Source organism: Hyperoodon ampullatus (genome assembly GCF_949752795.1).
Source record: "Hyperoodon ampullatus genome assembly, chromosome: 12".
NCBI lineage: Eukaryota > Metazoa > Chordata > Mammalia > Artiodactyla > Ziphiidae > Hyperoodon > Hyperoodon ampullatus.
This window is the reverse complement of record NC_136925.1, coordinates 41,966,758-41,994,679: the sequence shown is the minus strand read 5'-3', so window position 1 is coordinate 41,994,679 and position 27,922 is coordinate 41,966,758. Positions and strand designations below refer to the sequence as shown.

The 27,922-nt window shown below is 44.8% G+C and overlaps 1 protein-coding gene across 4 annotated transcripts; it reads left to right on the top strand.

Moving 5' to 3' along the window:
- TRAF3IP2 (TRAF3 interacting protein 2) lies at positions 1 to 27,685 on the top strand (the record flags this gene model as incomplete). 4 transcript variants are annotated; one of them, XM_079716229.1, is made up of 8 exons in its annotated part: positions 1 to 829; positions 11,199 to 11,391; positions 14,710 to 14,888; positions 17,114 to 17,202; positions 19,642 to 19,710; positions 20,779 to 20,895; positions 24,621 to 24,695; positions 27,111 to 27,685. In XM_079716229.1, 8 exons carry the CDS (start codon positions 4 to 6, stop codon positions 27,255 to 27,257), a joined length of 1,695 nt encoding a protein of 564 aa, XP_079572355.1. In that variant the 3' UTR covers positions 27,258 to 27,685. The 4 variants fall into 4 exon arrangements, with proteins under 4 accessions (XP_079572355.1, XP_079572352.1, XP_079572354.1 ...); XM_079716226.1 differs by having other exon boundaries at positions 4 to 822; positions 11,165 to 11,385; XM_079716228.1 differs by having other exon boundaries at positions 4 to 829; positions 11,199 to 11,385.
- Positions 27,686 to 27,922: the final 237 nt, after the last annotated feature.

Sequence of the window (27,922 nt, the reverse complement as noted above, 5' to 3'; positions counted from 1 at the left end):
AGGATGAACCGAAGCATTCCTGTGGAGGTTGATGAATCAGAACCATACCCAAGTCAGTTGCTGAAACCTCTCTCAGAATATTCCCTGGAAGAAGAATCCGAGCTACCTGCTCCAGATACAAGGAACATGGCACCCAACAGCTTGTCTGCACCTCAAACCCCTCACTCTTCCTCAGGAGACTTTTCTCACGCTCACCCAACCCTGAAGCTTTCAAATCACCAGCAGCCTATGTCCCAGCAGGTAACCTGCCTGCGCACTAAAGTCCTGGCAGAGAGTGAAGACAGCTTCTGGAGGAGACACCCAGACCCCGGCAAAGATTTTCCCTTAGGCTGCTCTGCAGCCAGCGAGCCTGAGGCTGAGTCTGTGGTTGGAACCCTCACCCCGGAGCATCAGTTTTCACTTATGGAAAAACGTAATCAATGGCTGGGATCTCAGCTTTCAGCAGCTTCTCCTGACACTGGCCATGACTCAGACAAATCAGACCAAAGTTTACCTAATGCCTCAGCAGACCCCCCGGGCAGTAGCCAAGAGATGGTGCCATGGGCCCGGACCCACAGGAACCGAGCAGCCCCAGACCTGCGTACGATAGACACGGGATATGATTCGCAGCCCCAGGACGTCCTGGGCATCAGGCAACTGGAAAGGCCCCTGCCCCTCACCTCCGTGTGTTACCCCCAGGACCTCCCCAGGCCTCTCAGATCCAGGGAGTTCCATCAGTTTGAACCTCAGAGATATCCAGCATGTGCACAGATGCTGCCTCCCAACGCTTCCCCACAGGCTCAGTGGAACTATCACTACTATCCTGGAGGCCCCGATCACCTGGTGCCACGTAAGTGAGCTTTACCTCCTCTGGACATTCTGGGCTGGGTAACTGAGTAAGTGGGAATCTCACATCAATGTCTTGCATCCTCAGACCAGCACAGACAGGTCAGAGGGCAGGGAGGACATTTTGCTTCCTGTGGGACCTTCCACATGTGATTGGATTTGCAAGTGGTTTTAGAATAATGCTTTATCTTGGCCCAAAGCCCGTTCCGCTTGGAACCTGCTTCTCTAGGAAACTTTAAGTATAAAACAGATTCCTCTCTAGGGTAGTTTTAAGTGAAACTTGCTGAGAGGCAGGGAGACGACTCAAATAACTTCTAGAAAACTTGTTTGTTATCCAAATTCTTGGGCATCTGGGTTTTTCCTTCTTTACATGCTTCTTCTCCACCTTAGATTTTTCAGAGAAAGGGGCCTTCTGTCAAAAAAATCAGAAGGTGCCCAGAATGTCATTGAGACTCTGAATTCATGCATTACATGAAGATCCAGTTGCTCCTGTGATTATATTGCTTAAAGGCCTTTGGAGGTTGAACCATCAACATCTACCCTACCATCTAGCCACACTTGAGGACTGGCAGTCCCCCTAACTTGTCGAGCTGTTTCACATCCCCCTGCATTTGCCCACACTCTTCTCTCTACCCAGGATGTTTTTCCCCTTCTTGTACATTTGAACCAGTTCTATACCTTTTTTTCTTTAACTGCTTTTTTGAGATCTAATTTATATACTATGAAGTTCACCCTGCCCCCATTTAGGTGTATAATTCAATTTAGAGTTATACAACCATCACTATATACCTCTTTTAAGACTTAGCTCAAGTGTCCCTCTGGCAGTCTTCCCAGATCAGTCCCTCCTTTGGGCTCTCTGTTTCCTTATACTCTGCCTGTTGGGGCACCTAATGCCAGTATGGCATTTACTTATGGACTTGTTTACTTCTCCTTCCAGACTGTAAGTTTTTGCACATTCAGCAAAGGTGTATTTTCAATCCATAATTCCCCAGTATTTAGCACAGTGGCCAGCATATACTAGATTCCCAATAAATTATTTCTGAATGAATGAATGAATGAATGAATGAATAATATGTATCAGTACAGTAAGCATCTCTGAAAGTGATAAAGTCTTAGACTGAGATAAAAGGTTCATCACAATTCTTGATGTCAGCTCTCTAAGACGCTGCTGGAAAATAACAATAGGGCTTTACAGATGAAACATGGGGCTGGGAGGTGCAATATTTTTCTTAGCAAAAAAAACCCACCATATCGAAAGCAGTTCAAATGGTCTGACCAAAGAGTCTGACCAAATCTGGTGCCTAGCTTTAAAATAAATTATAGAAATAATTACACATCCTATAATCAGTCACAATTTATGTATTTATACATGTGCATTTAATATAAAGCTTCCTGGGCTTCCCTGGTGGCGCAGTGGTTGAGAGTCTGCCTGCCGATACAGGGGACACGGGTTCGTGCCCCGGTCCGGGAAGATCCCACATGCCGCGGAGTGGCTGGGCCCTTGAGCCATGGCCGCTGAGCCTGCGCGTCCGGAGCCTGTGCTCCGCAACGGGAGAGGTCACAACAATGAGAGGCCTGCGTACCGCAAAAAAAAAAAAAAAAAAAAAAAAAAAAAAAATATATATATATATATATATATATCTGCAGGTACCAAGTGCTCAATAAGTATTTGTTAAAAAAAAAAAAAAAGTGAGGCTAAGAGATGAGGAAGCAGCCGAGCTTCAGGAGAAAGAGCCCCTGAGGTCTACAACTGGGACTCTGGTGTTGGTGTGGGATGCTGGGAAGTCAGCTGATTGGGAAGCAAGGACCTCACTTGTACTTTGAGCACCCAGGGCTAGGATGGGTGTGGTGGCAGAGTTCCTTGAGCATGAATCACTCACTGAAAACTGAACCTTGGCAGGGTCAGGATTTGCATTTTTTTCTCAATGATTTCTAGGTCAAAAAGGAATAATTTTGTGGAAATAATACCACAAAATACTTTTTTTTTAACATTCTACTATCTGCGTTTAAAGATAATTTTTCTGATCATAATACTAATGTTTGTTCACTCTCAAAGTTGAAATATGCCCAAAAGCCATGTTTCCATCACCCCAAAATAATTCCTTATTGGGGTTTGACATATTTACTGGGTTTTTTCTTTGCATATATATTTAATATAAAACTAAAATAATTTCAGTGTAATTCTTCCAGCATCACCTAAAAATGCTGCATATTATTTCATCAGATGGATCTATCAAGTTGTTTTTAAGTTATTCTCTGCTGGACATTTTAAGTAGTTTCCAATTTCTGATCCAATAAGGAATGATATGATACATCATGTACATAAGTTTTTACCTGCATTTCTGATTAGTTTCTTAGATTAAAATGTGGAAGTGTGAATACTTCATCAAGGGCTTTGTGATACTAAGTCCCAAGCAGTTGCCTTTAACCACTAACAGGAGAAAGCCCCATTGTGATAGACAGAAAACATGGACTCACAATTTGAGGGTTCCAGGAAGATCTTCTCACTTGAAAATATTTTTCCTGTTGAACCCTGAAATGGCATCGTTAGCAATCTAGTCTTTGGAGGTGAGCATTGCCCTCTTTGGGCAGGCTCTGTTAAAATGCAGACACTCCCACTGGGAATACCTTTAGTCTCTTAACACTTGCTTTCTCTCATCAGATCCCCTCCCCTTGCTCTCTATATTATTTCCTTCTATTGAAGTGGGGGAGGAAGGGGAGCCTAGGATCCTGGGAGTGAAGATAAGTGATGAAAGGAAGGCAGAGAGGAGAGAACTTGGACAGGAGAAGGGAATAATTCACAGAACACGTATAAGCAGCCAATAAGCATATGAAACCAAGCTTAATATTACTGAATTTGAGAAATGCAAAATTTTTAAAGATGTATTTTTCCCAATCAGGTGCACAAAAACAAAAAAACCCTGGGACAACATCTAGTGTTAGTGGGTTTATGGGGAAATGAACTTCCCCATCTACTCTTGATAAGCGTATAAACTGGTACAGTCTTCCAAGAGACAATTTCACTATCAAAATTTTAAATGTGTCCTCTTTGGTCCAGCAGTCTCACTTGTAGGAATCTGTACTATAGACACATTAAATGAACATATAGAAATACCTGGATGAGGATGTTTATTAAAGCATTGTATTAGAGTAAGAATAAAAACACTAAAATGCCTATCAATAAGGGGACAGATTATAGCAAATAATTATAAATTAGTAAATTATAAGTAATTATCAAATTATGTTATAAAGAATATACATTATTGTAAATAAGTTGTGATTTATTTATACCATAGACTACTAGGCCCCTGTTACGTAGACTAAAATACACACTCTGACATAAAAAAGATTAAGGGAGAAGCATGAAGTGTTAATCCCATACATGTTATTTTTTTTAATTATATATGTTAAAGACTCCATTAAAAAATGTGTAAGATGGCCCCAACTGTTAACTGTGATCATGGGGGAAGGGGAACAAGGAATTAGGAAGAGACAGGGAGATTTTTCTTCTAACTCTATATATTTTTGTTGAATTTGTTAGAGCAAACAGGCATTATTTTTATAATTTAAAAAATAAGTAAAGGGACTTCCCTGGTGGTGCAATGGTTAAGAATCCGCCTGCCAGTGCATGGAACATGGGTTCGAGCCCTGGTCCGGGAAGATCCCACATGCCGCGGAGCAGCTAAGCCCATGTGCCACAACTACTGAGCCTGCACTCTAGAGCCCTGAGCCACAACTACTGAGCCCGTGTGCCACAACTACTGAGCCCACAAGCCACAACTACTGAAGCCCGCGAGCCTAGAGCCCATGCTCCACAACAAGAGAAGCCACCGCAATGAGAAGCCCACACACCGCAACGAAGAGTAGCCTCGCTAGCTGCAACTAGAGAAAGCCAGTGCGCAGCAACAAAGACCCATCACAGCCATAAACAAATAAATAAATAATTTTTAAAAATAAGTGAAAGTTAAAAAGAAAAAAGAAAAGTAAGGGGAAATGAGGGTGTACAAGTGGGCTCAGCCTAATCCACCCTGCATGTGCCTTGGTCCTGGTTCCCAGGGGCATTTAATTACAGAGAAGAGGGTCAGGTTCAGGCTGGGTTTGTCAAGGAAATTCAGTGCTTACAGTTTCTCTTCAGGGCACTGCAAGCCCAAAATATTTATGAAGCCTCCAATAGCAATGGCTCCCAGGAAGGTTGCTGTGAGGATTAAATGAGATAATGTATTAAAGACACTAAGAAAGTAGCTGGCTTGTAGTAAGCCCTCAATAACTAGCAGCTCTTTGTTATTATTGCTATTATCTAAATGGATCCTGTAACCAGCCCTGTAAAGTACCCCTCTACTTCTAGATCCCTCTTGCTGGCACAGATTTTAAGCATTCAAAGCAGGTGTATAAATGCTTAGTTTCATGTCAGGGCTGTAACTGCATTTAATTGCCAACAAAACCACTTCAAAAGAGCTGTTCATCTAAGTGATGCTCGTGCAGTTGGAAACCATGGCTACGTGGTTCTACTCGGCTTTAGAAGAGTATTACTTCCTCATCCGTTAATGAAAATATAAATAAATAATGATCACCATGCAAATGGCATACCTTAGCCTTTGCAAGTTAAAGCAAAAATGGTTACTGGTCACCCCTTTCATGTCAAAAAAAAAAAAAAGTTATCAAAGCAGGTGAAAACAAGAAGTGGGAAAAGACTGTTTCTTTCCTCCCCACCACCCCCGGGAGAAGTCAGCCTCTTACTGCCTCAAAATCCTCCCACTGAAGGTCACCAGACTGGAGATCATGGCTATGCAATCAAATGAAACCCATGACGCAAATAAGTTGGGAGAAAAGAATGTATTAAGTCTAAAAGACTCTTATTTTACTGTAAAATTCTTGCTTTCTCTACCAAGGAGACTGAATAAAATAAACCTGTGGGCTCATGCCTACTATTGCTCATATGGACCCCAAAGAATGATTATTTGTATGCTAGAAGGCATGCACAATTAAAAGTAAGGAAAAACAAACCAGGTGGAAGAGATGATAAAGCAAGGCGTTGCCTTTCAGGATCTACAGCTCTTTACAGCTGTGGGAGTTCCTGTAACAGTTTATGCAGGCCATTTTGTTTTCCTGGCTAAAGTGATTGTGTTATATCATCATGTCTTTTGACAACTTGAAAATCAGATTTTATTTTCTCTCTCATAAATTCTTTTAATACCATTCTTAATAAGGAAGAAAAATGTTGAATGTTTTGACTAATAAGTGGAAAACCTCGTTTAGGATTTGGTTTACAAATTCCAAGTGGTCAAAGCCCAGTAACACGAAGACCATGTGTACCCAGGCCAAGAGGATCATAAGACTGACAAGTAACATACAGTTCTGGGCACCTAGTCATGATGTGGAAGATTTGTATTTTTGTTTTGTGATTAACACTGCATCAGAATCTAGGAGTTACTGTGCTAACAAATCACTTGTCTATCACATTCTACAGAATGCACTCTCTTGATGGAATTTTAGGCATGAGGACAAGTCATTGGGGGAGATATTTTAGGCAGTGATTCTTAAGTCTACCATGTAGCTGGCTGCTGGCTTGCACGCCTCTCTTATGCACTGAGTGTGGGTTTGTGTTTCCAAACAAACATCCATAGACACACAGATTTCCTCTTTCTCTCTCCATTTATTTTGAGCTACTAAGGAGAACTATAACCTATTTATTTCTATTCACCGCCTGCCTAGCCATAGAGATTCAATAATATTTGTTGAATGAACAAAAAGAAATCTGTTCCCTACTTCCTGGGAAAAGGAGTGATTCCCTAATCATGAGTAGAGACTTTGTGATATCAAGCCTTGGAAAGGCCATCTTTACTTGTCTAATGGGAGAGCAGAGGAAAGAAAGGAGGTCAATGAGATTTGGAAACAGACCTTGTTCATTCATGTATCAACTTATTCAACGAATATTTGCACAGTTCTCTGCTAGGCACTGGGTGTGCAGGGGTGAATACAACACACATGGTCCTGTCTTTGCGGAGTTCACAGTCTACTGGAGATAAGTCTATAGATAAGAAGAAATTGGCAAACAAAATAACAAAGTGTACGTGTTATAAAGGAAATAGCCAGGTGTTAGAACAGACATTAATAGGATGGTGAGAGGAGGCCTCTTTGAGTAGGACACATGTGAGCTGAAATCTAAAGGAAAAGAAGGTCCAGGAAGCAAGGAGTTTGGTGTAGTTAATGTACCAAAAGCAAGTGAGTGGGGCTGGAGCAGGGTGAGCGGGGAGAGAATGATATGCTAGAAAATGAAGGAGGCAAGGACTGTGGTAAGGAATTTGGATTTTTTTCTAAGTTAAACTTCTTATTTAGGAGAACAAACAAGTGAACTCTATAATCCTGAATAAGGAACTTAGAACAGTACTTGGCATGTAACAAGTACTCGATAAATGTTAGCCATTATATATATAGTACCCAGCTAAACTAGCAAGCCTTGGTCAAAATAGTGGAACAAAACTATCAAAATTTGAGCGGTGAAAAGACATTCATTTACCCAACAAATACAGATTTTATTTCACAACTTTTCCACACAACCAGCCAAATTCCAGACAAAACCAGTCAAGTTCCACTTACGAAAAGGAAAGCTTAGGTTTCCCTGGTGGCACAGTGGTTAAGAATACGCCTGCCAATGCAGGGGACACGGGTTCAAGCCCTGGTCCAGGAAGATCCCACATCCCGTGGAGCAACTAAGCCCATGCACCACAACTACTGAGCCCTCGTGCCACAACTACAGAAGCCCACAAGCCTAGAGCCCGTGCTCCGCAACAAGAGAAGCCACCGCAATGAGAAGCCCACGCACCACATCAAAGAGTAGTCCCACTCGCTGTAACTAGAGAAAGCCCACGCGCAGCAACGAAGATCCAATGCAGCCAAAAATAAATAAATAAAATAAATTTATTTTTAAAAAAGGAAATCTTATTTTTGATTGACCCTCTGATATTCAATATTTCTTTGCTTTAACAATCAAAGGACAGCATAGAGAACTATATTGTCAGTACCCTAATTTCAAAAATAGATGAGGTGGATCATTTTCATCTGCTCACACAAACCAGTGTAAGTTTTTATCACAGGTGGCCATTTCAGAAATGAGAGTTACAGCTAATCAAACACTTAGCCCACATGCCATAGTGATTTTAATGATATGATTGGTTGCTATGAGACAAAAACCTGTTGTGTGAGGAATAATCTGTTAGAAATCATATGTCCTTGATTCAAAGGCTTTTGATTAACAGCACTAACATCCACCTTCTGGAAAAGAAATAAACCCTCTGATTAGAGCTTGGTAGTCCTTTTAAAGCAAATAAAACCTTATTAGCCACTCCTTCATGGATATGGGAAACGAGAATGGCTCTGAGCATTGAAAACGTTCAAGGCCACTGGCAACGCTGCTCCTCCTCTCCGTGTCTTCCTTCTTCCCACTTCCAGAGGAGATACTGAAAAATACCGCACATGGGTAGCAGATGAGACATAGACAGTCTAGAAGACCCAAGACCTAGCAGGCAGATTGTGCAGTGCTCTGTGGCCTCGCTTGTGTGCGTGTGTGAAGTTGGCTTTGTAACTCTTCAGTCTTCATTCATTCATTTATTGAGCATCCCCTGGGTGTCCGCACTGTGCCTGGAGATGTGGTGGCAAACAGACACAGTTCATGCTTTCACAGGTCTCGTAGGGAGGGCAGGTAAGAAGTTGACAAGTAAGAGTCATGCTTACTTACACAAACATGCTAAGCGTTAGGAAGAAAATAAAATAGAGAGATGGGATTTGAACAGGTGAATTCACTGGTGAACAGGTGATATCTGAGCTGAGCACTGAATGTCGAGATGTTGATCTGTAAAGACACAGGGCAAAACATTCTGGTCAGAGGGGATGGCAGACTCAGGGTCCCAGAGGTGGGGTACTAGCTTGGGGCATTCAAGAAGAAGAAAGACAGGGCTTCCCTGGTGGCGCAGTGGTTGAGAGTCCGCCTGCTGATGCAGGGGACATGGGTTCGTGCCCCGGTCCGGGAAGATCCCACGTGCCGTGGAAAGGCTGGGCCCGTGAGCCATGTTCACTGAGCCTGCGCGTCCGGAGCCTGTGCTCCGCAACGGGAGGGGCCGCAGCAGTGAGAGGCCCGCGTACCACAAAAAAAAAAAAAAAAAGAAGGAGAAAGACAGCCAGGATAGCTGGGGCTTGGTGAGCAGAGTAGAGTAGGAGATAAAATAAAGAAGGGCAGAGACCCGATCATGCAAGGTGGATTTTAAATGCAATGGGAAATCTCTGGAAGGTTGTACCTATAGCTGGTTTTGTAAATGGTCCACTCATACAAGACTCACCTAAAAACATGGCTGGCCTAGTGACCTGATAGCAGTGGCACTTTTTACCCTGTTCTAGCTGGGAAAAGAGCAGCAGGAGAGAGCAGCCCTGTAGCCCTGAAACTCCAGCTGGAGAGCTGGACCCCTTGGAACGTGTCTGACCTGCCCCAGGAAGGCTGTAAAAACAAAACCTCGGTGGTCTATCTTGTTCTAGACCACAGGGGGCTCTGTGGTCCTGTCTCCCCATTCTTAGAGATGCCTTCCATGTCCTGGTCTTTATCAGCCAAGGGGCTGGGATAGACCCAGTCAGATCCTTTTATTCTCCTCCCTTTCCTTAAGCCCCTAATATCATAAGCAGGCCTAAGCAATAGCAGGGCAAGGGTCACGGTCAGGGCCAGGAGACAACCTGGGTTAAGAGGGGTGTGGTCAGTTTTGCCAAAGGAAGCAGGACAGGAAGGACCTAGCTGACGTCACAGGTCAGAGCAGACAATAGACTAAATCCAGGGATTCTGACCATGCTTGAGAGACTGGCTTGGGCACATTTCCAGGGTCACTCAGCCAAGTTTCCTGAGTCCAGATGGTGGGGCCACACTAGTGAAGTGAATACACATATTATTTGTCTTCTGTACTTGAGGCCAATAGTCCCCTAGATGTTCCCATGAAAACTTCAGTGGTTCCTGACTACTTACCAAACTAGGAATAAAGTTCTTAACCACGTTCTCGCTCCCCACATTCTGGTTCCAACCTTCTTTATCTGTTACTTTCTGGCTCACTTCCTAGTTTTATTTCACTTTACATCCCGGCATGTATGCTACCTACACAGCAGGCAAATTGGTTATTATTTATATAATCAGAAAAAGAATAAAGACCAATAAAAATCTTTTGAAAACCAAGGTTCTTTCTTGCCCTAACTAGCTATGCCTCCTCCATCATCCAAGTTCTTACTTGGGCAGAGGTGGCAATGCTTGGATTACCAGGATGTGCTCATGGTTCATTTTGCAGGGTTATCCACTTGGCTCTCTCCAGTCCCTCTCCAAGCTAGGCCCACCCCTAAGATATATCAGAGCTCTCAGATTTCCCACACCTGAGCCCCTTTGGGCCTGGACAGTTCCCCCAGAGCCTTCCTCTCCCACCCTTCCTGGGTTCCCTTGCATCCCCCCTCTGACCTTCACTTCTCTTCTCTCACCTGGTCAGGCAGGTTGCTCTTCTTCCTTTGGGACTCTGCTACTCCTGGGCCTGGCTGGGACCAACTTTCTCCTAGGTTACAAATTCATATAAATCACTGCCAGGCCTGGCTTTGCTCTGAGACTGCCCTCTTCTAACTGCCCTGGCCCCAGGTGCACATAGCCTTTAGCAACAGAGGACTGAGAAAGTTGGGAGGTGTTGCCAACTGGTTGGCTACTTCCCAGAGGTATGAGCCAAGTTTTCATTCATTTACTTCTTCTTGAGGGATTGGTGTGTGTGTGTGTGTGTGTCCAGGGAAGGAAAAGAGCAAGTAGTGATTCTGTATCTATCCTGAGGATAATTTCTCCTAGCCTTGGGTTCTAAAAACTTGGGGAATTATGGTAGGAATAGTGGTGATCTGGGCCCCTTGGGATGTATCTCACCTGCCCCAGGAAAGCTGTAACAGCAAAACCGGGGCAGTATATCTTGTCCTAGACCAAAGGGGTCTCTGTGGTCCTACCTCCCCATTCTTAGAGATGCCCTCCAAGTCCTGGTCTTTATCAGCCAGGCAGCTGGAATAGGCTCAGTTTGGATTATTTTAAGCATCTTATGTAAATAGGGGCCTATGTGAAGCTTTGTACTTTCCAATTAGAACACCAAACTCAGGATTTCACAGACGTTTTTATTTAGGAAAAAAATAAAAACAATGACTCAATTTCATGAAAGCAATCAAGTAAATAATAGTACAGAAATATGGCAAACATCTTAGAGGTGGTAAACGTTATCTGGAACCCTCAGTTGGTATCAAGACAAAAATTTGCACTGAGCTTACCTCTCCTTTCACACAAAGGAGCTCGGGTCAGCCTTCCCTGTTTTCTTTGCTGTCTTTACCTGCAGATGGCCACGACTACCCTCGAGCAGCCTACCAGCAAGTGATCCAGCCGGCTCTACCTGGGCAGGCCCCACCTGGAGCCAGTGTGAGGGGCCTGCACCCTGTGCAGAAGGTTGTCCTGAACTATCCCAGCCCCTGGGACCAAGAGGAGAGGCCTCCACAAACAGACCACTCCTCCTTAGGGCTCCTGAGGTATCAGTAAGTACGATGGGGCCAAATTTCAAACAGTTCTAACATGAAAAAGAATGATGCCAATGCAATCAAAATGTATCTAAACTCTCTGTTGGTTTGCTACCCAGGCTGCTGACCAAGTCACACACTGGAACGCCCCACATAGACTTTTCAGGTCAGGAGGAAAGGGAAACTGGTTGATAAGAGTCTCGTTACCAGAGACATAAAGCCACTGGTGACTAGTCAAAATGCTCTTGAAGGAAAGGCTCTTAAGATGCTAAGTCACACCTGCTTCTTTTACTTTCAGATCCCCTGGCCTTTTAGCCCACGAAATAGGTTTTTATTTTTACTATGACTGACTTCCAAAGCTATGAAGTTCTTTTTTATACCCTTAGTTTCTACACCTGTTTAAGACCATTTCTTACTTTGAAATTTTAAATTCAATTCATTCTTAATAGAAATTTAAAATAACCTGTTATTTTCTTTTGTAATAAAAGAATTCACACATGTTGAACACCATTATTAGGTCTTTCTGATACTTCTTCCAGAAAAACAATTTTGGTTTTTCTTGACTTTGTTTAATTGTCTAATCCTTTAACCATATTTCTCTTCATTGTTCTTTTTTTTATAAATTTATTTATTTATTTTTGGCTGTGTTGGGTCTTTGTTGCTGCATGCGGGCTTTCTCTAGTTGCGGCGAGCGGGGGCTACTCTTCGTTGCGGTGCTCGGGCTTCTCATTGTAGTGGCTTCTCTTGTTGTGGAGCACGGGCTCTAGGCGCACAGGCTCAGTAGTTGTGGCTCGTGGGTTCTAGAGCGCAGGCTCAGTAGTTGTGGCACACGGGCTTCGTTGCTCCGTGGCATGTGGGATCTTCCCGACCAGGGCTCAAACCCGTGTCCCCTGCATTGGCAGGCAGATTCTTAACCACTGCACCACCAGGGAAGCCCCATTGTTTCTTTTGACTCTTCAAGTTTTCTTTTTCTCTTAATTTATAGATCTGAAATATACAGGAACAACTCATGTAAATGGAGCTTCCTAATTTATGATAAAATTGGAAAGAGAGTAGTTAAAATGTTTGCTCTTGCTCAAGCACGACTTTTATATACCACTCAGAGTAAATCTATATTCTGTTTTGAGAATGGAATGAGATATGAAGGTCCTATTAAAGCAGTTTTTTCCAGAAATAGAGAAATCGGTAATCAGATCAAAAAGTTTATTGAAAGAAAAAAGCCCACTCTATTTACAATGGCAGATAAGGCACATCTGCCTTTCCTCTTCACTCAAAAGCCGACAAGCCCTCAGATTTTCTTTGCAGACAGATGCCTTATTTTTTTAAAAACAAAATTGCATGGAATTTATATAATGGAATTAAGTAATGATTTACAGCCAGATAAGCACTCTTGCAGAAAAAATATCTAAAATTCCAAGAAAACAAACAAAATTTAAGCATCTTTATGTTTAGTGTTGAATAGGAGAGGCAATAGTAATTTTTAAATTAAACTTTTATTTTGAAATAATTTTAGATATGAAGAAGAATAGCAAATGTAGTACAGAGTAACTGCTTTTGTAACATCAATTGCTATGTTCTCCTTGGTCTCCTATGGTCTCCTTGGATTTATTTTATCATTTTAAGATAATGAAAAACAAGTACAGGTAATGAAGCTAATTCTCCTCTTACTGGTTTTTTGAAAGAGAACCTTAATACAGAAAATTTACTCTGTCATTACTCTCCATGATATTGTTTTATATGAAAGTTTTTGAATATTATCAAGGCCTTAACATTGCTTTGTCAAGTGAGCAACCATCTTTTATAACAACTAAGCAACTTTGGGTACAAAGGCATTTAATACAAAAAGAATATGGAACTGGATCCCCATTAGATGAAGGCATATTTCATAAAATTTTTTTCTATATTAATATAAAATAAAAATAACTTCCTCAAACATTCACAATTAGAAATATAATATAGTTGAGATTCTGTGTAATTTTATTTTAAATCTTGTTACATAGGACTTTCAGAATTTTTAAAATACTCTTTTGGGTAAAAATATGAAATCATAAGCAACAATCTAGGCATATACACACAGGTTTTATATTCAAAACTTTTGTAAAATTTAGACTATAAAACAATTTCAAACATAACAAATAACAAACATTCCTGTTCCCACTACCTAGGTTTTTTAAAATGTTAACAATGCCACATTTACTTCATATTTTTTTGAAGAAATAAAACATTACAGACACAGTTTTAGTCTCCATATCAGTTAGAATTCAGTTACAGAAAACAGAAACAACTCTAGCTATTGTAAACAGAAGGGATTTAATATAGGGAATTGGGTACTTACAACATTGTTGGAGCTTGGAGGAACGAATTTTAGGCTGGGCTTCCAGGAATGATCCCAGAGCAACGTCACGGAACAGGAGACCAAAGCGGCTGCTTCCTCTGGCATGGTCAGAGAGGCGGAGGCTCAGAAAGCCACCGCGGAGCTCTCCATTCTAGGCCATGCTGCCACAGCACAATCCAGAATCCGGAAGCTGCCACCACCTCAGCTACTGGAAACATTTTGTTCCTGCTAGGTCTGAACTGGCAAAAAAACGGATGCCCATGCCCTGCCCTTGACACTGTGAAGCTGTAACGGGACACTGGGATGCCTCCTGATGAACTTGGCACCTCCTGATAGACAGCCGTTAACAACAGAAACCACAGAAGTGGCAGAAGCTTGGCCTCCATTTCCGTCTACCTTCCAAATCTCCCACGAGTGCATCTGGTTGTTCCTCTCAGCAGACTGTTCATGGGAATATTGTGGTGACCAAAATAATAATAAAGATGCTATATAATAATAGGGTACAAACCTCTTTAAAGGGTCTTCAGAATCAGATTTTCATTTGTATATTAACATAGATACTTTTAAACCTACATGGTCTTTTCTATCTTTTGAGATATAATTAAATGTTATCTATTGTGAGCTAAAAGTTGTCTTTTTATCAGAATGCCTAAACACCAAACCTTGTATGTCACCCATTGTATTACTTTGTTTTGTTGGTGATCTTGTCTGACCTGTACCTGAGACTTATCTTCCCCATTAGACAGTCCTTAAATCGAGAAATCAAATCCTGCTTCCCTCTTTGACCCCTAGCACAGGCCCTTACAAATGGCAGCCAGCCAAATTGCTCATTGACTAAAATCTCTGCAGAAAAAAACTTTGTCCTTCTGGGTCAGGAAAGGAATGGAGACAGAGGAGAAAGATAGCTCACTGGTATTTCCCATAGTCATTAAAGGCTTTCTGTCCCCCTAGGTTTGTGTTTATAAAACATGAACATTTACTGTGAATGTGTTCCTTTCCAGGGGCCGGCTTTATAACCAGCCACCTCATAGAGCTGGTGCTCCTGAGGAGTCCTTGGAGTGTCCTGCAGAGTTGAGACCGCAGGGTCCCCAGACTCCATCCCCAGCTGCTATCCCTAGACCCCCAAGTAACCCTCCAGCCAGAGGAACTCTGAAAACAAGCAATTTGCCAGAAGAACTGCGTAAGTTGTTTGCGATGTTGTTTTTTCCTTCTTCTTGTCAGGTCTTATACTTTAAGAGTACTTGATGATTATTCATCCATAATCTTGGATATCTCTCACATACTACACAGTGAAGTGAAATTTCCTTTTTTGCTTTTTGTTAAAAAAGTAACCAGCATTTTGTAGGACTGTTTGTAGAGATTCTGATACTACCTGCAATACTCACAAAGTGCTTAACGACTAGATTTTCTTCAACATGTACTCCAACAACAAATGACCCCCATGCTTTTTCCCTCTTCTAAATGATGCTCTTGAGTGGACTTGTCCCTGGTTAGATTGATTAGATGTCCATGTGGTATTGGCCAGGGATCTAGCGTCTCACCATAAATTAGCAGCAGCCTTCAAGAACGAGGTCATTTCCCGTAGGAATAAGCAATCTTGTGTGGAAAAAGCAGTCTCACATTCTCCATACTGCTTTACAACCAAATGCAAACTAAGCCTTTTATTTAAAGAAACATTCGACTAAGTGTCAGGTGATGATGCTTTTTCCACATTTTGCAGCCAGAACCAGAAATGTTGAAATATCACCAAAATGTTCTCATATTAAGGTCTGTCAGGACGGTAAGTTCCAGAAATCTTAAGAAAACAGTCACTACTTGTGAAATTGTTATATTCTGTTGTGCTTGCTGGAATTCTAATAAGCCCTTTCCAAATCTTGGCGCTGCTTTGAACCAACTTAAAATTAAGCCCTTTGCATTTGTTAATTCCAACTGGGGGAATCGATGCTCTTTGGTCATTTAAGACTCTGAAAGATTTCTATGACAGTGATCCATTGTTGTTTTTTATTAAAAATTTTTGTTTTAATCTTCTTAAAATCTTAGACATTTAAATTTCGAGCATTTCTGGAGAATGGAAGATGTTAGGATGTAGTCTGGGTGTCAGTTTATAGACCATATTTATCTTACCATAACCTATAAAGGGAGTCCTAAAATTCTTACAGAGGAATTGCTTGAATATTAGGTGTCGAGAAGAAAATAGAGTGCCATCAATACGCCTGGCTGCTTAAATGAGTCAATGTGACCACTGAACATACTTCCATTTGAGAGGTGTGCTTCAAAAAACAAGAGCCTAAGCGTAGATAAGTAGGCTCTCTCCAACCCCTGCTTTCTTCTCCACCCTCTGCCCCAGGGCTTCCTGAGATGTAGCCAGTTGATTCCAGACTAAAAGCCAACACCGAGAGATTATTCATCTACCACATTAACACGCTAGCCAGATAATTTACCCAAGACTTTAGCCTGGGAAAACACTGGTTCTCACCCTGACTGGGTTAGGCTTACGGGCACAAGCCCATCTGCTCTAGGCTGACTCAGGGAGATGCAAGGGAGTCAATGATGCTGGACCTGCCAGAGGTGGGCTGTCTCCTTCAAGCTGCTGAAGTTCTTAGTAACATTTCTGAGCTGCGCTTTAGTCTCCTCCAACTTCCTGGCTTTCCCCCCACCGTGAGGCGAGGAGGGGGAGGAGGGGAGGAGGGGGAGGAGGGGAGGAGGGGGAGGAGGGGAGGAGGGGAGGAGGGGGAGGAGGGGAGGAGGGGGAGGAGGGGAGGAGGGGGAGGAGGGGAGGAGGGGGAGGAGGGGAGGAGGGGAGGAGGGGAGGACGGGAGGAGGGGGAGGACGGGAGGAGGGGGAGGAGAGGGAGGAGGGGGAGGAGGGGGAGGACGGGAGGAGAACCACTTTCTCCCTCTCCTCGCTTGCTCTTGCCAAGTTCAGGCCAGCAGGAGAGCATCATGAGATCAAAAGAGGACGCTGCTGGGTGGCCCCTTAGCAGGGCTCGACTTCCTGGCCCGCTGTGAGAGTATTTTGTGGGCACAGAGCCAAGTGTCTCTAATATACCAGGGGTGGCCTGATCTTAAGGCCCCGCAGGTTCTGGGTGATGGATTTTTTTGTTAACGCATCATGTGGTTTTTCAGAAGACCTCCTCTGCTTGTCTCAGCCTGCCAGAACTCTCTCTCCTTTCCATGCACCCTGAGCAGTCTGCATTCCCTTGGACAGAACCCTTTGCCCCTTTGGGCCTGCAGATCTATGTCCTGAGGACAGCAATTCACCCTGCTGTAGCCACAAGCCCTTAGACCACTCCCATCCTGAGGCTTCCCTTCATTAAGGACAAAAGACATTGCATACACTTTTCAAGTGTGGTTTAGAATAGAATAATTTGACTATTTTCTAATAAATGTGAAAAATCTCTCTTAGGGAAAGTCTTTATCACTTATTCTATGGACACGGCCATGGAGGTGGTGAAATTTGTGAACTTTTTGTTGGTAAATGGCTTCCAAACTGCAGTAAGTATTTTATCCAAAGAGAAGACTGAACTGTTAAAGTGAGTATAATGAAAAGAAAAACAAGAAAAATTATAAAGAGCTGTTGATACTTTAAGCTATGTTATTTGATTTATGTGATTATGAACTAAATGCTTATGGATTTAGGTAATTATTTTCTAGAGTTTAAACTATCCAAAGTCTCCAGCATGTTTTTCCTGCATGCGTTTTGAGCGACCCCGGTGCCTCCGAACAGCCAGAACGGCGTAAACGCTGAGCATGTATGCAGCTGGCGCCCTCCCTGAAGAAAATGCCAGGCTCTCGCTGCACTTGGCATCTTTGCCCATCCTCACCAATCATGCCCGCTTTGGTTATGCTTCCTGTGGTACAGGAGGCTGCAGGCTTCACCAGGTCACCTACTCATCTTACAGGGTCCTTTCGTTCTGCACTGGGTTGTGAGGTTTGCAGTGGAGGCCCCTGCAGCCTGGGGGCCCTGCTGTGCGAAGCTGCTGGTCCATCCACACTTCGCTGCAGCAGCAATGCTTCTGGACAGGGAGGTACCTGGCCAGGTTCTCGGCTGGTCTAGGCTAGTTCAGGAATGTAGACGCCCCAGCCCTGCAGTTCACTGTGATCTTAGCCTAAGAAATCTCAGGAAGCACATGCTCCTCAAGTCCCCTGCAGTGCTTTGAAAAAGCTCAGCTTAAACCCATGTAAGTTTTCCTTAGGATAAATAGAGAACCACAGGAGGCTACTTGGAGGACTGGCTTTCCTCAAGCGCTGAGATCGCTTCTCTTCCTTCCCAGAGACCTCCTCTGGGTATTTAGGGACAGTCAATTCTAAAGAGTGGTGAAAAATTAAGGGAAATATCTACAAATAGGAATGTTGAAGGATAAAGGATAAATGTTGACATTTAGTAGCTAAATGTCAATTTTAAAGATTATTTAGCATTTCTGAAACGAGTTTTATTCAAATTTTTTCTTCAGTCTATAATTATTTTTAAATGGAAGTACATGAAGTTGTTAAAAGTATACACTTTGTACACTCCAACTTCATGACTATATAAATATATGACTATATAGAGACCAACATTTCAGTTTCTCATTTCTGGGATAAGAAACACTGTGGCAACCATGATATAAAATCAAATTACAAAGCATAAGGTCAACATTTCAGAAAAGATCTTACTTTTGGTCCTTTCCAAATAAGTGTACTGATTGTCTCTGGAGAAGAGGACAGGTTTTTGTGACCTTAACAATCGGGCTGTTTAGGCCAAGTTTAAACTTGTCCTTGGGGCTTCCCTGGTGGCGCAGTGGTTGAGAGTTCACCTGCCGATGCAGGGGACACGGGTTCGTGCCCTGGTCTGGGAAGATCCCACATGCCACGGAGCGGCTGGGCCCGTGAGCCATGGCCACTGACCCTGCGCGTCCAGAGCCTGTGCTCCGCAACGGGAGAGGCCACAACAGTGAGAGGCCCACATACCGCAAAAAACAAACAAACAAACAAACAAAACTTGTCCTTGATCCTCATCGTTCTGAAGCCTGTGGTAGAATCCCGTAGCCCCATCCTGGACAGCTAAGTTACTATATTGATACATCAAGATCCCCTTAGTGGAGAAAAATAAACTTAATGGGTAATTTAATAAAGGGACAATTTTCAAAGTTCTAGGTGAGTTTTAGGGAATCCACAGGGAATCAATAGTTCAATACCCCAGGACTAGCAAAAGCAGGAGTTCCTACCACCCTGAGGTCTAAAGAGGCAAGGGAACAGTGACGCCAATCAAGAGCACCTTGTGCACAAACACACTCTGGCTGCAGAACAAGTCTGAGCCCAAGAAAGACCTTCTTATTTAGTCTTCTGTAAAACAGAAAATAACTGGTTTTTCTCCCCTTCGAAGGCTTGATATTTAATACCAGTCTTTTCAAGGCCCAGGAGTTCTACTTCTTGACTTTCATCATAAACCTTTTCCCCACCATCTCAGTAATTGTTTTTGCGACTGTTTCTTGGACTTGTTTCAAGTTTCATGCAATCCTTTCAAAATATATAGATCGAAACTGGACATAATACCATAATAATGACCTGGCTAATGCAAGCAAAGTACCATATTGTATCTCAGTACGCGCCTACTACACATCCATTAAAATGCTCCAGAATCATGTTTGCCTTCCAAATTACAGACATATATATATATGCGTATGTTGCTGGCTTACATGCACCTGGTGGTCTACTATGTCTCTCAGATTTTTAAAACATAATTACAAATACTAAATACTCAAATGCCTACTAATCTTGAAATAGGAAACATTTTAAGAAAATTGTATCTTGATTTTCACATTTACAGGCTCCTCCTTGCAAAAAGCATTAGTGACTTTTTCAGTCTTAAATATATATAGCCTCTTGTGCTTTCTCTTGCTTTGCATCTAGACAGAGCCTCATTGAGTCACTTTCCACATCTTTTTCTTGTAGATTGACATATTTGAAGATAGAATCCGAGGCATTGATATCATTAAGTGGATGGAACGCTACCTTAGGGATGTAAGTACATTCCAAAATTCTGAACTTGTTTTCTGGTGAGAAAGACAATTAGCTTGTGGAGTTATTTTATCAAAGAAGCACTGCCATACCCACCAAGGGCAAAGCTGACAAAGTACCAACAAAGCTTGCCTTGTTGGCAGCCGTGCAAAGACTTGGAAAGGAAGGATGGGGTCACCCTCCTGGACATGCACAGGCAGGAAGTAGCTGTGAACCAGACACAGGTGGTTGATAACAATCAGAGCAAACAATTTTTTGACCAGAATAGGAAAGGAGGAAATGAAGGCGGGGAGTGGGGAGGGAGCGGCAGAATTCAATTGAATCTGAGGCCACCCCAAATGTTTTGTGGGATCAGGCTGAACAGGTTTCCAGGGCAGCCTCACAGGCCGTGCAGCACATTGCCCACACCCCACCCCAGCCCCCGACACCCCCTCACAGCCTTGTGATTTGTTTTCCACTGACAGAATCTATACCGACCACTGGGACACTTTGTGCCTTAACAAGATAGAAATTGATTGCTGCCAGCCTGTCCGTGTCGGCGGCGGGGGACAGAGTCTCAGCAGGCTGGGGTTTTGAGGGTTTTCCTTTTGTCTGCAGCCTGATGTTTGCTTTGTGCTGAAGGGTCTGCTCCTAGGCAAGCAGGGCAGTCAAGGGTGCAGTAACTGACAGCTTAGATCCCGCTGCCCGAGGGAGGGGGTTTTCATCGTTGCCGTTGCAGAGCCATTTTGCCACAATGCAGAGTCACTTAGTGATTCCGGTTTTCATTAGACATTTATTAGCGATGGTTGTAGAAATCGGTGGGCAGAACCGCATCCATCTAGGAGAGCCGGAGCCATTCGCTCTTGGTGTTTGAAGGGAGCTGGGGAGGGAGACGGGGGTGGTGGTGGGGGGAGGCGGGAGTCTGCCTGGGCTGGGGCCGTGCCTTTCACTTTCTGCGGATGGAGGCCGGCCCTCCATCCTGCAGTGTATCAGAGAAGGCTCACAGTCCTGCTGGCCGGTTTCCAGCCTGCCTTCACCAAATGGACCACACTCCACACTTCCATAAACATGCTTTCTCCCTCTCATTAACAGAAGACAGTGATGATAATTGTAGCAATCAGCCCCAAATACAAACAGGATGTGGAAGGTGCTGAGTCGCAGCTGGACGAGGATGAGCATGGCTTACATACTAAGTATATTCATCGAATGGTGAGTGAGGAAACCACAGCACCTCGCCGGCCCTGCGCCCTCGGAGTCGGGTTCTTTTTTCTGTGAAGGCCTGTCCTTCACCAGAGATCAACTGAGGAAGGCCGGCTGATGGGTGAAGAACCCCCGCAGAGGCGGGTGTTGGTTCTCGCTCCGCCTACGTTCGGGGCCTGGGGCAAGTCCCCACATCTCTGGGACTCAGTGTACGTCTCAGTAACAGGGAGATTAATCTGTGATCTCTAAGTTCCAAGATTCTGGAAAGCAGTGCTTCGCTGGCTTGGTTGTTTATCAACAAATGTGAAGCCTGGGGGGTGCGGTGGGGTGGCGGGAGACAGGGCCATGAGGGGGTGGGTTCCTGAATCTGTGTCCTGTTCTGTCCCCTGAGTAGCGCAGCCAAAAGGACACCGCCTGTTGTGTCAAAAGAGACTGTTCAAATCTAGCTTCCTCCTGCACAGGCTGTGTGACCACTGGCCAAAGGCTTACACCTCTTTGTGCCTCCATGTCCCTATTCAGAAAATGGGTCACTAACACCGTGTTGTTGTGAAGATTGGATGAAATAATGTCTGTGGAGCATATGGCACAGATCAGATGCTCGGTCAAGGGAAGGGATGGTTCCAGCTCATGATATAGGAGCAACACCTGAACTATGGGGGCCTGGTCAAACTAAAACCAGGGGGAGACATTTATAGGAAGTTCGACTTACTCAGCCTCTGACAGAACATTCTGGCTGAAAGTATCACCAGCTTTGGAACTGGCTGTGTTATGGGCAAGCAGCTTCCCTGCTTTTCATGACCGTATAGAGCCTGTGGAGACGGCGCCTGCTTGACTAGGATGCCGGGCTAGACTTGTGACTGTCACACTCTCCTGTAGAGTCCCTCCGGGTGCCCATATGTGCTGGGGGCTCTGGGCCTCCCACCCCACCCAGAGCTGTCTGCCTTTCTCAGGCTGCTTTACCAAGCATTCTGAGACTTAAAAAGGCTTGAACTCACTGGTCTAGAACGTGTAAGCTCCATTTCAGCTCGAACATTCCACAAGGGGGGAAGGCACCTGGAATGGGCATAAAAGGCCACTGATTAAGACAGGAAGGTGGGGCACGAAGCAGACACGGCCCCGAGGGAGTACGGAAGCAGCACCAGGCAGGAGGCAGTCAGGCGGTCAGGGTCGTGCAGCTTCACCTCAGGGGAGGCGGACTGAAATCCAGGTCTGTCCTGTGGGTCGGGAGCACCGGAAAAAGGCAGGCTGGGTGGGTGGGTGTTCCCCATCTGGGTCTCCAGGGTCTCTGGCTCCTCTTCTACCAAGTGCGGACCACTTACTTGAGCTCAGAACCAATGCAAAGCAAAAGCCGAGGCAAGGTAGGGAGGTCAGAGAGTGAGGCCAAGGAGTCAGGAGATAAGTATCCCTCCTATTCCATTCTTACCCAGCCTAACAGACCCCGGCGGGGCCCAGGAAAGCACCCTTTCTGCCCTAAAAGGTCATGGCTGGCTCTGGGTGCTGCTACCCCTTGGCTGTCTGCATGGCCCCGAAGCACTCATCTCTAGGAACTGCCAGTCCTGGAGCCGACAGCTCTTGTGTGTGAAGGGCTCCAGGTCCTGTCAAGCTCTGCGGGTGTGTGGTGACGCCAGGCAGTAATAGGCAGCTGAACCTCCGGGCTTTCCTGACGGTGCCCAGCCATGAACCAGATCGTCCCCAAACTTGGTTTCTTGGGGCAACAGTGTCTCGGGCCCTTCCTCATCACTGGAGTGGTCGAAGAGGCCAGCTGCAGAAGTGCCTTCCTGCCCACCTGGCTGACTTCCTGGTCCCCTCCAGGCAGCAGGAAACTCCAGGACAGAGGGAGCGAAGAGGTACCCATGAGTAACTGCATCATAGAGCTAATGGCTCCCAGGAGGCCCATCTCTGGAAACATAAGAGATAATAAAAACGCACCGCCGCCCGGGTAGCCTACTGGACAAGCAAAATTGTACAGTATGCAGTGTCCTGGAAGTCAGGGACTAAATCCAGTTCTTCACTTTTAACTTACAAGCCCTACACCCTTCCTCTCACTTGTTTGTACTCGTGTGGTTGGTGCTTTTAGTTGCACCTGACTCGGCCCATTTTAAAATATGCCTTTGGTGTCATCTTCTGATTTTTAATGTGAGATGGCTCTGAGAAAGCACCTCATGGAAGATTCGTGTGTGTTGTGACTGTGTGTGTGTGTGTGTATGAGTGTAAGGGTGAGTGTTTATGAGGCTGTTTCTATGGTGATTTCAGTCATCACCACTGTCACTTTCTTCTCTGTTCTGTTTTTATTCCCATGCATGGTGAAGACTTCTCAGTTCTAAAAATCAGTTGGAAGATGAGATAGTTGGGAACACGTAATTCCTCATCTCCTTTGTCATCAGATGACTGAAAGCTTTGTGCTGGTTACAGGATTTGGAAGGCTCTAACTCCTCTCACGTTGAAAATTCTGGTTTTGATAGAGTTCTTGGCAGCTAAATCTTGCAGGGCCACCACAGTGTCAGAGCAAATTGGAAGTGGTGTGGGAAACCTAAAGCTTGGCAGACGGAGCTTTCCTCATTGACCTCCTAGCCTTGCCTCCCTCGGCCTCCCTTGCCCTCCTGTGCTCTGGCCTCAATGCATTACTAGCTGGTCCCAACCCCACAAACATTCCTTCACACCTCCAGACATTTGCTCATGCTGTTTCCTCTGCTGAGAATGTTCTTCCCCTCCCCCCATTTTCCCTGCCTGACCAAATTCTTATTTTCTTTTAGTATCCAAATGACAACTCCCTTGTAACTCCTTCAAACCACTGGTGTAGAAAAGGATGGCCCCCCCTGGGCTTCCACAGCGATTTGTTCACACCTTTCACACTGCACTGTGGTCGGTAGTTTTCCTTCCTGCCTGCTCATTAAACTGCTGGCTTTGTGAGGATAGGAATTATATCCGTGGTGTCTGGTAAACTGGTTCTCAAAAAAAAAAGGATCCTGATTTGTAGCATTTGCCCATTTCCATGGTACAAATACTCTCACATGGCCGATTTCAACCTACCAATGTGAAGTCACTGAACACAGAATTGGGAAGAGATGAGTGGCTTCTGTGAACTGCTATGAGGCAGCTCAGCACACCCTGTAAAGTATCCTAGTCCTTGAAACCCCAAGTCCAGCACAGAGCATGACTTTTTTTTTTTTTTAATCTCAAATAGGTCTTTTATTTTTTACATATTTTAAAAATATTTGACAAGTGGTTTTCAATAACAGTAACAATAGTTCCTTTATTTTCCTAGATATTCTATTCTTTCTTGTTCCCTTAGGTGTTTTATTTTCTTACATATTTTATTTGGAGAAGGGGTCCTTACCAGACTGTCAAAGGGACCCATGGCATGAGAAGATAAAGTGAGTGTCTTTAGAAGACTGGGGAGAGACGGAAGCTGTTGTTAAAGATACGCACAAGATGGAGAGTCCAGTGCGAGCACGACCGGGGCACTGGGGTGCAGGGCCTGCCTTCACAGCATGGGGGAGAAGGTGGTGGTGCCGGCCGGGCCCCCTGACCACAGAGCATGACTTTCAATAGGCCTTCGATACATGACCGATGAATGAGCAAATGGCATACGTGTGTGATGGAGAGTTTAAAATTATGAGTGTGTGGCCCTGAAGGAAATCAGAATAAAAATCCCGTGCGGGCTTGCATGATCGTGAGTACCACTGACTCATCCTCATTCCTGAAATTAATCCTTCAAGTGTGTTCTCTTCCAGATGCAGATTGAGTTCATAAAACAAGGAAGTATGAACTTCAGATTCATCCCTGTGCTCTTCCCAAATGCTAAGAAGGTAAACAAACAAACGGTTTGTTATCTGGGATTTTAAGTGGAAAAGCTTGTCAGCTCTTTATCCATCCTTCGAGATAGCAGTGTTGCCGGAAAGATCAACGGGTTGTAGCACTCAGTTGAGCAGCATGAATCAGGAAGGTTTCAGAGCTTTACCTGATAGACCATCCTAATTGTTCAAGCAGCCATCACACACAAAGAAGTAGTTTGTGTTTTAACTCATGAGACGAAAAGAGACTGTTCATCTGATACTTCTTATCTCTTGCACATAAAAGTCCGAGATGTGTGCATTTTTTGCAGGCTGTTCCACGGAAATGTTTTGTTGCACATAGTTCAGCTCTCAAAGCTGTAGAATATGGGAATTAAACCTATACAGTTACCGAAGGGAACTTTGCTATGGGTCATATGAGGGTTTTTTCACTGGAAGGGCAGGCCAGCAGATTTGGAGAACGGGGGCAAAAACATCTGAGGTCCCAAGCCAGGCTTGGAGAAGAGAAGGCAGCAGTGTAATAGACATCTTGGGAGCCAGACCACAGCACCCTGAGCTCAGGCCCAGCCCCACCCTGGAGGATCCCTAGATGTCACGACTGCACTGAGACTTCTGCCCTGGGTGAGGGAGGGTTCCATTTATGGGACCGGGACGCCTGGGGTTGCGCAGTTCACAGCCTGCCAACAGTGTGCTTTCCATCCCTCGCCCAGGCTCTGACTGCTCCCACTGCAACATGTCCTTCCTGGTCTCCCTGTCCTCTTTGACCCTGTACAAGCCATCCTCTGTCCTGCCATCAAAGAAGTACATCCGAAATGTAGATCTGATCTGTCTCTGTCCAGCTTAGAGATTTTGTGGTGGTTTCCTACTGACTACAAGATCACATTGGTCTTATTTAGTATGGCATGCTTGGCCCTTCAGAAGAGGGCTGTGCCGCTTGCCTGGCCTTCCCTCTTGCCACCGTGCGCACAGATGACACTACGCTCTGGGCACAGTGGCCTGTTTCAGCTTGCCCTCACACACGCCCCACTCTTTCCTGTTTCTGTGCCTTTGTACTTGTGCTCCCGCTGCTCTGCAGTGCTGTTCCTTGGTTGTGTCCAGCGAACTCTTGCTTATCCCCATAGCACGCAACCCCTCTAGCCTCTCCTCCCCCATGCCGATGTGCTGAATAGACCCTCTCTTGAGAGCTCTTAATTATAGTACCTTGAGTTAGTGGTGCATGGCTGGAGCTGGAGCTGTTGGGAGTAATTGTTTAGAATTACTGGAGCGTTATGGTGATAGAAAAAAGCAGACCAACTTTTAGTTGGTTTTGTTAATGTTTTTTAAACTTCTTCAAACAGTCCCCTTGTTTACCCGCTCTCAGGGCAGACTGCTCCCCCCGGCCCCTTGGCATGTTATGGCCTAGAAAATAGTTACATTTTGACTCCATCCTAAGACTGTGAACTCCTCAAGGCAGTCATTGTGTCTTTTTCATTTGGGCATCATCAATACCCAGCATGGTGCCTGACCTACAGCAGGTGCTCCATCTAAGCTCATCCTGCAATCCCCAAAGGAGTCCTATCTACTCAGTGAAAAATCTCTGAGGCCCTATCTGATACAGCCCCCTCTACTTCCACAACCCCTCCCCTACCCTCTTTCATTCATTCTTCTCTGGCTGCACTGGCACGCATGCTTCCCCCACAGGGCCTTTGCACTGGCTCTCCTAGCTACCTGGACCCAGACATCCACAAAGCTTGCTCACTCTACTCTGTCACGTCTTTGCTTGTTTTCTCAGTGAGACCTCTCCCTCACACCCTATTTAAAACTGCAAATCTTTCATCCCTGCCCAGCACTCCCTACCCCTTTTCTCTGTTTTATTTTTCTCCACAGCCTGCTTTACCATTGAACCCACTATACATTTTACTTATTCATTGTCTTTCTTTCCCCAACAGAATGTCCACTCCCCGAGGGCACTCTGAAACTGCACCCTCACGATCCCTGGCTTACAGGTTCTGCTTTTGCCTGATAACTGGGATCTGGTGGGCTTCTTCTTCTGTGAGCCAGCCCTGTCGCTGGAGTGAAAGGATAATGAATTAGGTTAAGCCCAAAGCCTTGGCACCCTTCTGCGGAAGCCACAGGGGAATTCACATCCCTCTGCATGACTTCTGTCCTACGTCTCAGTGTGGTGAAAAGCACACTGAGATGCAAAGGGCAGGTAGCCTGGGAGACTGAAGGAAGATGCTGGACACACGTGCTTTCCATAACAAGCTACACAGCTTATACCCAGAGCCAAGAGCCTTTCACACTCGAACCCCTTCCAAAAGCAAAACGGTACAACCCCCAGAAGAATTTAGTAGGAGACGCCCATGAAGGAAAAATTGGGAACTGAATCTGGGATCTAGAGTCCAGGCTTTTCTCTAATGGCTTTTGCTTCTGTCACTCTCTCTCCCCTAGGAGCATGTGCCCACCTGGCTTCAGAACACTCACATCTACAGCTGGCCGAAGAATAAAAAAAATATCCTGCTGCGGCTGCTCAGAGAGGAAGAGTATGTGGCTCCCCCCCGAGGGCCTCTGCCCACACTTCAGGTGGTTCCCTTGTGACTCCCTCCATCCCCAGATCTGGGGGCCATGCCACGTTTGGGCCCCTGTTCTGAGGACCACTCTTCTGGCTGAGGCTGTGTGGCAGCATTCAGGGCTGTTGTTTTCAGTCCCTCCCTGAGGGGCCCTCCCACCCCAGAAAACCTGTTCTGCAGGGTCCTCTTCCTCCCGGCCACCCCAGACCTCAAAGGACCTTGTCTTTGAAACAGAGGCCATGGATGCTCTGCTTTCCCTTCTTCTTAAGCCCACTGCAGGTTCCTCCTGTGTCCAGAATGGGCTCTCAGCACTTAGCAGGTAGACAGTACAAGTGACATTGCAATAAATGTCAACGACCACACTCTCCCATCGCTTTGGGCTACTTTTCTGAGTTAGCCAGATGCTGTGTGTCTTCAGACCAAACTGATTCATGTACAAATAATAAAATATTTACTCTTTTGTAAAATTGTGTTTCACTTATCTCAAAGGACATAGATATATATTAATTTATCTGGGCAGGTGCTTCCAGGGACATCAATAAAGCTGCTTAAATAGAATATTAGACAAATGTAACAGACTACTTTGTATTAAAGGATTAAGGCCAAAGAGTTAAACAATCCCTTTTAACTTAATCTTGAAAGCTTTATTCCTGCAGAATTTTTTGAACAAAACAACTTTGTACCACACACAAC